Here is a 10,777-nt window from a genome sequence, read left to right as displayed (position 1 = left end):
AAAGCTCTGTTGATACCAGATATTGGGGGAGAAGGGACAAGAAAGTTCTGTTCCAGGTGCCAGAGACAGAGTCCTCGGGTGGGCGCCCTGTGTGTGTGCTGAAAGCCTTTGTCTAAGGAACTACAGAGTCAGGTATGTGTATGCCTGTAACAAGGAAAGATTTTCTCTAGGATTCTGAGTTGCTTCAAGAGACATGGTCTTTGGCTTTTGGGGTCCAGGTCCCACTACCATATCAGGAGGGCCCTTAGAACACAGGATGTCAGATATGGGAGGGGCCTTAAAACACTAAACATCAGAGCCCTGAGAGCCCTTAGAACATAAAATGTTAGAGCTGGAAGAGGCTTTAGAAAAAAGACTCTTTTTTTTTTTTTGGTGAGGCAGTTAGGGTTAAGTGACTTGCCTAGGGTCACATAGCTAGTAAGAAAAAAGATTCTTAATCTAGGGTCTGTAGATAGATTTCAGGAGGTCTATGAACTCGGGTGGGGGGAGAGGGGGAATGCATCTTTATTTTTGTTAACCTTTGTTTTCCTTTGTAATCTTAAGCTTTTAATATTATGCAGTTAAGAGGTCTATAACACCAAAAAGGTTAAGAGCCCCTGCCTTAGAACACAGAATGTTAGAAAAGGAGCAGAATATTAGATCATCCGATAGCCAGGACTTGGTTTGCGCTTCCAAGCTGTCCTGCTCCTGGGCTCCACCAGGTGGCAGCAGCAGCAGCAGCAGCAGCGGTGGGGGGAGCCACCCGAGTGCCCCGCCCCTTCCTCCTCCCCTCTCTGGAATTGCTCCGTCCGTGAGGTCAGCGCTGGGCGCCTCATCTCCCATAAGGCCTCGGGTCGGAAGCTCCATTCTCTCTTCCGGTTCTCCACAATGGCGGTGAGTAGCTGCAAGTGTGGGGCTGTTCCCGCCATCCGTCTCCATCCTCCGCGCGGCGGGCCCATCGGGGCTGCGGCGCCGGTCGGCCACGGGCCTCGAGGCCTGCTCCGTCCCCCCAGCGGGCCTGGAGAGGGCTCCGTAGGCCAGGGGCGCGCTGGGCTGTGCCCTCGACCGGCGGGCGGGCCCCGAGGAGGCCTGCGGAGGCGTCCGCGGAGCGGGCGCCGAGGCTTGGCCGCTTTCTCTTCTCCTGGGGCAGCTCCTGGAACCCTCGGGAGCAGGGAGGAGGAGGGCGACCGGGTGCAGGGGCCGCACGAGATCCCGGAAATAAGGAGGGGCAGTCGGGGCCTGCATGAATTACCGCGGTCCGATTCGGAGCAGAGCCCGACTAGCTGTATGATGCAAGCAATTCACTTTAATCTCTCCGTCTGATTTTCCTTGTTTGCAAAATGAGGGCTTATCATACATACTAGTCTTACAGGTTTGTTGTGAGGCTCCGGGGAGCTGGTTCATGTAAAGCGCTTTTGAGAACTTCAGGTGTGGGGTGGGGGTGTCTTTGCCCGGGCGTGTTTGTATGTATGGAGGAGTCTCTGGGGTAGCTGAAAGAGCTTACACTTGGGAGTCCCAGCTTATCCCTCTGTGCCTGTATCAAGGCGGCAAGCATTTACTACCACCTTCTGAGTGCCAGGCACTGTGTTCAGCCTTGGGGTTACGTAAAAAAAAAAATTTAAAAGGCAGTCCTGGTTCTTGAGGAGGTCATGGTGTAGTGGAGGACTTGCAATAACTGTGTCGAGACAAGATAAATTAGAGGTAATCTCAGGAGGAAGGCAACAGTATTAAGGATTGTGAAAGATATTTCCAAAAAGGTAGATTTTTAGCTTCAACCTGAAGGAAGCCTAGAGTATTGTAGACATGGAGGGGGAGGGGGAGGAGTCAGTAAAAACGTAGGAAGTGTGAGCTTTAGCTTTTTTTGCAAAGGAGGGCCTTTTAAGGGTTGTGTTTGTGGAGAATCAAGTGATTTAATGAATACAGATAATGGGAAATGCTGTGTGTATGTCACCTGTAATTCTTTTTTTGAGATTATTTTGGCTTGATAGCTCTCACATGGGCCCCCCTTTTATGCCGGCAGCACTCCTCTCCCTTCTTAAAACATACAAAATAGATTATACTTTTTGGCCTGCAGTAGAAAGAAACTTAATTTCCAGACCCAACTTTATCCTTCAGTCAGGCAAACATCTACCAAATTTCTCTGGACAGTGCTATGCTCAGGGAAGTTAAAAAGTTTAGAAAATGGCAGTCTCTATTCAAGTTGCTATTAGGTGGATAAAACATAATTAGATAACAGTGATTAAAAAAATGTGTGTGTGTATATAAGGGCTGGAGAAAACAGTGCTTTGCCTAGGGTCCAGTAGGGAGGGAACAGAGGAAACTTAATGGAGAAGGTGATCTTTGATGTTTAAAGAATGAGTGGAAATTAAAACTGAAAAGGAATCAGACATTGGAAATAGGTGGTGGCATAAGAGTGCAAGGCATGTTAGGGGGGCAATTTGTGTAATGTAGATAAAGGGAAATCTGAGAAGACTTGTTGAACAGTGCAGAGTGAATTAAGTAAAACAAGGATAAAAAAAAATTTTTTTACAATAACGTTGTAAAGACATATTTGAAAGACTTCGAAATTCTGACCGGTATGAAGACCAACTATGATTCCAAAGGACTCATGTGAAAACATGATAGTTGATAAGCTCAGTGCACATGAAGACATATTTTTGGACATGATCAATTTGGGAATTTGTTATGCTTGACAACACGTTTGTAACAAGGGTTTTTGATTTTCTTAAACAGTGATTAGGGAAAAAATTCCCATGGCTTCAACGTGCAGCTTTCCTGTCTATAAGAGGCAGAACAGCAGTTACTCTCAGTGGCAAGAATGTTGTGGACAGTGTCGTTATTTACACGCTAAAGACCACTGGCTATTATGAAGGTGGCACTTGTTGCAGCAACTTTGTTTGGTGCACTGACCAATGCACCTCATTCTCTTGCAGCAAGATCAGGGTGAAAAGGAAAACCCCATGCGGGAACTGCGCATCCGTAAGCTGTGCCTCAACATCTGTGTTGGGGAGAGTGGGGACCGACTGACCCGAGCTGCCAAAGTGTTGGAGCAGCTCACAGGCCAAACCCCAGTGTTCTCCAAAGGTAAATATGGATAAAGCCAGGCCTGGGAGAGGCAGGGAGTCCTGGGGCTTCGCCTTTCCCTTCTACAATTTGAGAGTTGTAAGCCCCTCTAGGATTCCCTGTAAAAGCCTTCCTAAGGAAGCTTGGTGGAGTTGGTATAGTAGTAAGAAGACTGAAATTGAGAGTCGGAGGACCTGGGTTTTAATTTCACTGCTGAGTTGTGTAGCTTCAGGCAAGACGCTTCCCTTTTTTCAATCCTGTTTCCTCCTGTATAAAAATGAGAGGCTGGGAGAAAATGGCTAGGCAGCCAGGCGGCTCAGTGGATAGAATGCCAGGCCTGGAGTCAGGAAGACCTGACTGAGGTCAAATGTGGCCTCGGATACTTACTAGCTGTGTGATCCTGGGCAAGTCACTTCACCTGTTTGCCTCAGTTTCTTCATTTGTAAAACGAGAAGGAAGTAACAAACCATTCCAGTATCTCTGCCAGGAAAACCCTTAATAGGATCATGAAGAGTCAGACATGACTGAACTTCACCAGAAGATGGTCATTGGCCTCCTTTCCAGGTCTGACCTATGGTTCTGTGATTACCTATAGTTAAGGTTAAAGAAAGGTGCTGCAGAAGGTCAGGGAATTAGAGGTTTCAATCTTGGCAAAATGTAAGCATAGTTCATTCTAGTCAGATGAAGGCTGGTAACCGAATATAGCCAAAAGCTTTGGTAGGGAAAGAGGCTGAACCCATCAGTGCAAACCAAACATATGGATTCCCTTTCTAGAAGGTGGAGTGATTTTAAAAGATTCCAGGAGGGAATTTTGATTTTCTGAGGTGCATTGTAAAGAAGGCCCACCTGGAATAGCTATTTAAAGGAGCTCTGTGGGTGTGTAGCTAGTGTATATTTGATTAAAGAATACTGTAGTTTGTTCACAGGGACTTTTTCTAATTTGTTTTGTATTTGATTAGCTTGTTGTTTAAATACATTCAGAGTAGTCAGACTTTTTATTGTAGCATGGTGTTTGCCCACATATGCCTGGGAAAGTTTTCAGCAAACGATCCTGACTTCGAACTTTGACTCTTTTCAGTGTTTTGTGGCTTGGGAAGCTTAGTCAAGTGTATGTATTTATGTTATAAATTGAATCTGAGAGTAGTGGCCAGAAAGCAGTGAGATGTAATCCAAAAACCACTAGGCTGAGCTTCAGGAGTCCTGGGTTCTAGTCTCACTTCCCTTGCTGTGTGATACTAAGGAAGTGACCCAGATTCTCTGAATCTCAAAAGAGTTAATCTTTTGCCCTATGGACCATGACACTATTATTGCGAAAGAGGTGGGCTGATGGACAAGAACTCCAGAGTGGCTCCTCACCAGCTTGTCAATCTCTCCTGCAGCTCGCTATACTGTCAGATCTTTTGGAATCCGGAGAAATGAGAAGATCGCCGTTCACTGTACAGTCCGTGGGGCCAAAGCTGAAGAGATTCTGGAGAAGGGCCTGAAGGTTAGGCATGTTTCTCAAACTATACATTAACTTGTTCAGTGAGCTTGTATTGACTTCTCTTTTCTTTAAGGTGCCTTATGTCATACGCTATTGGGGATAAGATTCATTCGTTAGATTAATTTCACTATTTCTTCTTCCTGCGCCAATCCTTTTCACTCCCCCGTGGGAGCAGGTGTTAGAGTTAATGAAAGGATGCCAGTCATTTGTGTCACCTCTGTCTCAGACATGCTGTATAGAGTCAAGGATCTAGTGTCATATTCCCCGTCGTTTTTGGGACCTCTGATATACTTATTCTGTGCATGGCAGGAGTTTTGTAGTTGCATGAAATCCAGCTGTGAGCATATGTTTTCTCATCTCCAAAACGAGAGATTTGGATTAGATTCTTTCTCTTTAAGGTCCCTTTAAGCTCTGAATCCTATGATCTGAAGCTGTTTGCTTAGTTTAGGAAGGAAGAGCACTGATTTGTCGGGGGGGGGGGGTGTCCCAAACTGTCATTCGTCTGTCTGTGGCAATGTTCCAAGTTGAGGCAGCTGAGTTCCATATGTCAGCATGAATTTTGACCATTGTACTCCTCTTTCTCAGGTGCGAGAATATGAGTTAAGGAAAAATAACTTCTCAGACACTGGCAACTTTGGCTTTGGGATCCAAGAGCACATCGATCTGGGGATTAAATACGACCCAAGCATCGGCATCTACGGCTTGGACTTCTATGTGGTACGGGCGCTTCGTTCTTGTCGCTCTCATCTCTGTCCCCTGGGGTTGACATGACTTTAGGTCCTCCACTTTCTGGGAAGGGAATCCACATGTTGGGTTTGCACAGGTGGCTTCAGCCTCTTCCCCTACCAAACCTTTTGGCAGTATTCATTTTATCAGCCTTCGTCTTTACTCCCAACTCTTCTTTGGGGGTGCTAAACAGGGAAGCAGACAAGCTAGAATTTGGAAGTGGGTAACAGGACTGTGTGGCCTTGGGCAAGTCACCTTCTCTGGGCCACAGTTCCCAGATGATTGCAAATCTCCATTCAATTCTTCAAACATCCCCTGCGGCTCTAAATCCAGTTTGCTCAGTCAGAAGGAATATAGATTGGAAACTTGGACCAGTTTCAATGCAGTGTTCCTCAGGAAAGTTGGATTCTGTTCTGCTTCGTTCTCCTTTCTCCTACTTATCGCGTGCCACTCTGGTGACTTGCACTGGTTTCCTGGCCCCAGTAATCCTCCCTTTGTGCCCATCCTGTCTTTGCCTGCTGGGCTCTCCATGGCCCTGTGCCTACTTCTAATGCCCTTGCTGGCCAGCCAAGCCTGAATGTACCCCAGTAAGTGAGCACAATCATTGCCTCATTCCATGATCGTCTTACAGTTCAGTGCCTGGGTAGGTATGGAAGTTGGTGTCTTGTGTTAGGGCACTGAAATTCCCTGAACCATTATCTGTGAGAAGGGGAGAATAATTGGACTGTCTCTGGGTCATGACGAGTGTACTTGGTCAGGCACTGTAGAAAGTGGATTAGGATTAATTGCAGATTCAAGATCAACTGCTGTTTTCTGACTTTTCACACACAGGCTGTGATCATTGCTTCCCAGCCTTAGTATTTATTCCATGGGTACTTGCATGGTACTGGTTTTGCTAAAGAATGCCTTGTAAGCTGGAAAGGAAATACTCTCACACTGAAAAGTAGATGTTGAGGGAGAGCCCGGCAAGTTAGTGAGAGATCTTTGGGAGTTTGGGGAGGGATTGGTGATGCAGAATCATAGCCTTTAGCTCTCAATGGAACATTGAGCATCAGTCCAGTGCCTTCATTTATGAGTAAGAAAAGGAAAGCCACTTGGGGCAGGGGTAGCCGCAGAATCTGTCCACTCGGGGACTTTTCCCAGCCACGTGAATCTCTAGTTGGTGCTTCAGCCCTGGGCAAGCAAGTTGATTGTTGACTGTTTGTGGGGCAGGTGCTGGGCAGGCCCGGATTCAGCATTGCAGACAAGAAGCGTAGGACAGGCTGCATTGGGGCCAAACACAGAATTGGCAAAGAGGAAGCCATGCGCTGGTTCCAGCAGAAGGTAAGAGGATTCTTCTCTTCGTCCAGGTAGCATCCTTTCAGAAAAGGATGCTTAAGCCTGCTTGGAGAGGGGCATTTAGGAGGCTGAGGATGGCCCGGGGGGGGGGAGCGGTGTTAAGGTTGGCAAGGAACAATGGGGGGAAGTGACACGTTCGGTGTGATTGGTTTCCTTTATATTTTATTCACATAAAGACATTCTGAAAGTAATTTCTCTGGGTCTAGACTGCTGAAGGGTCCATGACAAAGATTAAGAACACCTGGTCCAGAGTAAAGGTTGGGGCCAAAGGGGGTGGCTTGTCTCAGCAGGAGGCACTGGGAGATACCTCCCCTCTAACTGTACCTGGTGTGGCCTTTTACAGAAAAAAGTATTGTGGGGATTGTTCTTCCCAAGCTCTTCATGTAGGTTTGCCATACCTCGAAGCTGTCATAGCCACGTCATTAAAATCAGAAGACTTTCCTACAATTTTTTTACAACACAAGGCTGAATCAAACACAGCAGATAGTAACCTTGTTAGCAAATGTTGACCAATTGGCTTTGCCTGCTTAAAATTACAAAAGGGAGCTGGGTTTAATAAACAAAGCCACTACAGCTGCTGTTTAATTCCCTCCTGTTACCTCTGATTCTGAAAAAAAAAATCTTTTCTTTTGCAGTATGATGGCATCATCCTTCCTGGCAAATAAAGTCCTGTTTTCTATTAAAAGGTCAATAAAATGATCACTGACGTGTATTCTGTGTTGTGTTCTGTGGGAAGAACCCATGCTCACGTGCCTGGGTGGGCCTGCCTGCCTGGAGGGCAATGCCTGTTGAGAATTATCTCTGCCATAGCAGACAGAGCACTGGATTTAGAGTTGGGAGCACCTGGGGTGAATGCCGCCTCTGCTCTGACCACATTTGTGACTGTGGACATTCCTCTGGATCTCAGTTTCCTCCTCTAAAAGTGTTCTTCAGCGGTTCTAGATCTCTGAACTTTCTTGGCCGTCGTCAGCCAGTTTGTCCCACACTGCCAGCTCAGTGAAATGTCAAAGAATTGTTTTTTTACTTGAAAAGAACTTTGGAGAGGTGGTGATGGTGGCAAAATGCAAAAGTGTTTGCAATACTTTTGAGTTTTGCAAAGCACTAAACTCATAGCAACCCTGTGAGGGTCAAATAATAAAATATTACTGCCATTTTATGATGAGGAAACTGAATCCCAGAGAGGTGACTGCCATGGTCATGAAGCTGGTAATGTCAGAACTTTGATTTGGCCCAGGTCTCCTGAACCCATATCCAGTACTCTTAACGTGCCATGATTCCTTTTTAATGAAACAGGGTAACAGGCCCAGAGAAGGGAAGCAGTGGGTCCAACATCTCACAGTGACTTAGTGGCTGAACCCCAGGCCTCCTTTTAGTGCTTCTGCACTCCATGTAGTCGACAACCAGGAATCTGAACCCTTCCATTTTAAAGTGACCGGTGCCCTTTGGCCTGGACAATTCCCCGGTTCCAGACATTGACCATTCACTGGGGAGTGGAACCTGTTTCTGAGGGTACTGAACCTTTTCTAGAGCATTTTGCTATGGCAACACTACCTTGATGGTGTAAAGGGGAATGCAGGCTGAGGGTGGGCCTGCCACTGCACTGCCTTCCTGCTGCCCCCACTGGAACACTGGTGCTTAGGATTCCTGGGAGTTAAAGGGCATAGCCACTAACCAGCCTTCAGTGCTAATTGTTACTTGAAAATGTTAACATCAGTGAACACAAATTACTGCATCTCAAAGTGGTGATGCCAACTTCAGAGTGGTTTAGAATGTTGAGGTAGAGGTGGAGCAGAAAACCCTTAAAACAGGCTAGTGTGGTTCGGGTGAACTGTCTCCTACAGCTCCATAATCCCGGACCCAGCCTTAAAGAAGGCCGTGTTCGTGGGTCCAAGAAGTCAACTTTACCAGAGAATCAGAAAGACCTGAGTATAAATCCAGCCTCAAGGCACCAGCTGTATGACTGGGCAAGTCACTTAACCCTGTTTGCTTTAGTTTCTTCATCTGTAAAATGAGCTGAAGAAAGAAGCAGCAAAACACTGCAGTATCTTTGTCAAGAAAACCCTAGCTGGGGTCATAAAGAATCAGACACAGCTAAAACAAATGAACAGCTGCTGTACAGATTGATCAAACCCAGAGCCTAACCAAGCAGCCCCTTGAGTAACTCAGCAGAGGGAAGGGAGGAGCCTTTCCACAGGAAAATGAAAGACTACGTAATTAAACAGCACAGTTGGAGGAGGCTTGGAGATGGCCTCGGCATGATCCAGAGCCCGGGTGTGCACTGGTCCAGTACAGATTTTATATATCGAGAGCAAGGAGAGCTGCCTTATACATATTCGATGGACTTGTGGCTTAATTCCTGAAATAGTGACTCCCTTCCTGAGAGCCTGTCCATACCCGTGGTTCTCCATGCCTTTTGATTCTGAGCGGTGACTCTCCTGTTGTAGTCACGTTTCTGAGGTACCGTATGGTCTGCAAACACTTCCCCACAACTTTTGAGACTTAGTATTTTGCCTGTTTTAGAATTGAAACAGCCATAAGTAACAGCCTCGTGTCACACAAATGTCCATGTGGAAGGGCATGCAGTAAGCCCTCAGACCTGTGGGCCCCAGTATGAAGCCATCTTCCATCTTCTGCTGAAAGGAAGAAGCATTTAAGTTCAGGTGGGCACCTGAAAGTGGAGGCTGGTGGTGGCAGGTTGCCATCTGGGCAGCGCCCCACACCAGGAAGGGATGGTGGAGGTAACAATCTAGTACTTGTACCATAGGACATTAGCTATCAAAGAACCTTATTAAGGAGGAGAAAACAACTAAAGTCAGGGACAGAACCCGAACTCAAGCTCCAGGTTAGGATTGCCGAGTCCGGTGTTTCTACCATACCACTCAAATGCCTTAGGAGACGTTGCCAGAGTTGGAGGTGGGAAGACATGAGTTCAAGACCTACCTCATACACCTTTGGTGTGAACCTGGGCAAATCACTTAGCCTCACCTCCAGTTTCCTCATCTGTAAAATGGGAATAATAGAATCTACCTCACAGGATTGTTGTAAAGATGACTAATCAAGTCCTGTGTGGGAAGTGCCTGGCCTGTGGCTGCTTGGCACTTAATGTTCTAAATCAGTTTGTTGTCTTTTGATGACAATTTTTGTGGTTCAGCGGTTGGCTTAGTTTTCTGAAGTCTGGAATTCAAGAGAAAGTTTAGGAGACCTTTGCTGAGGAGCTGACCCTTCAAGGTTCTTTCTGTGTTTGTGTATCTGTTTCTGTCTTTCTGTTTGTCTTTCCCTTCAAGGTCCTTTCTGTATTTGTCTGTATATCTCTTTCTGTCTCTGTCTTTACCTCCCCACCCCCACCTCACTTTTGCTCTCTCCTCTCCTCCTCCCTCAAGTCAGTAAGCATTTATTTAGAACCTAAGTGCTAAGTGATGCAAATATGAAGAAATGCCAAAAAAACAAAATGTGCCTGTCCTCCAGGACCTTACAATCTAATGGGGGAGATACTGTGTAAATAACTGTGCAAACCAGATAATCAGCAGAGAAAAGGCACTAGTATTAAGGGAGATTGGAAAAGACTTCCTGTATTAGATGACATTTTAGTTGGTCCTTGAAGGAAGCCAGGAGGCAGAGATGGGGAGGGAGAGCATTGATGGCATGGGGGACAGCCAGGGAAAATGCCTAGCATTGTAATAAGAACAGCCAGGAGACTGCTGTTAACTGGATGGAAGAACCCAACCTCTACCACCACATGCCCCAAGCTAGTGAAACTGTGATCTCCCCCCAAATTTGTCATGGTACTTACGCCCTTATCTGGCCTTCCCTAGCATCACAGTGACTTATGAAAGTCTTCCCCTCTACTAAATTGTAAGTTCTTCGAGGGCAGGATCTATTGTATCTGTTTAATCCTAGAACCTGGCAGAGTGTTTTCTTATGTAGTAAGGTGCTTAGTAGGTGAAATGATAGCTTGAACTTATCTAGCACTTCTTGTTTTATAAGGAGCTTAATAATCTCATTTGATTCTTAAAACTGAAAGGCCAGACTTGGAGTTAGGAAGGAAGAACTGCTTCCAATTCTGTTTCTGACACTGAGTAGTTATGAAACCATGGGCAAGTCGCTTTTGACTGGGCCTCTGTTTCCTCCTCTGAAAATACCTCCACTTGCTACCATTGACCTAAGGATGAAATGAGATATGTAGGCAAA

General features: G+C 46.2%; 1 protein-coding gene across 4 annotated transcripts in view; it reads left to right on the top strand.

The window, feature by feature from the left end:
* The first annotated feature begins 764 nt into the window (after window positions 1-764).
* The window catches only part of RPL11 (ribosomal protein L11), a 31,904-nt gene continuing 21,891 nt past the window's right edge, over window positions 765-10,777 (top strand). For 3 of the 4 annotated variants that reach the window (XM_020983071.2, XM_020983070.2, XM_020983072.2), the window contains exons 1-5: window positions 765-873; window positions 2,913-3,063; window positions 4,422-4,528; window positions 5,111-5,242; window positions 6,464-6,574. In XM_020983071.2, coding sequence (XP_020838730.1) covers window positions 868-873; window positions 2,913-3,063; window positions 4,422-4,528; window positions 5,111-5,242; window positions 6,464-6,574 — 507 coding nt within the window. In that variant the 5' untranslated portion in view covers window positions 765-867. Of the gene's footprint in view, window positions 874-2,912; window positions 3,064-4,421; window positions 4,529-5,110; window positions 5,243-6,463; window positions 6,575-7,224; window positions 7,302-10,777 lie in introns of those variants that run through there. The other variant, XM_020983073.2, reaches the window with a different exon arrangement.

Source organism: Phascolarctos cinereus, unplaced genomic scaffold, assembly GCF_003287225.1.
Source record: "Phascolarctos cinereus isolate Bilbo 61053 unplaced genomic scaffold, phaCin_HiC Scaffold_726;HRSCAF=1367, whole genome shotgun sequence".
In the NCBI taxonomy this organism is placed as follows: domain Eukaryota; kingdom Metazoa; phylum Chordata; class Mammalia; order Diprotodontia; family Phascolarctidae; genus Phascolarctos; species Phascolarctos cinereus.
Note: the sequence above shows the minus strand (reverse complement) of the source record. Positions and strands in the feature narration are given on the sequence as shown.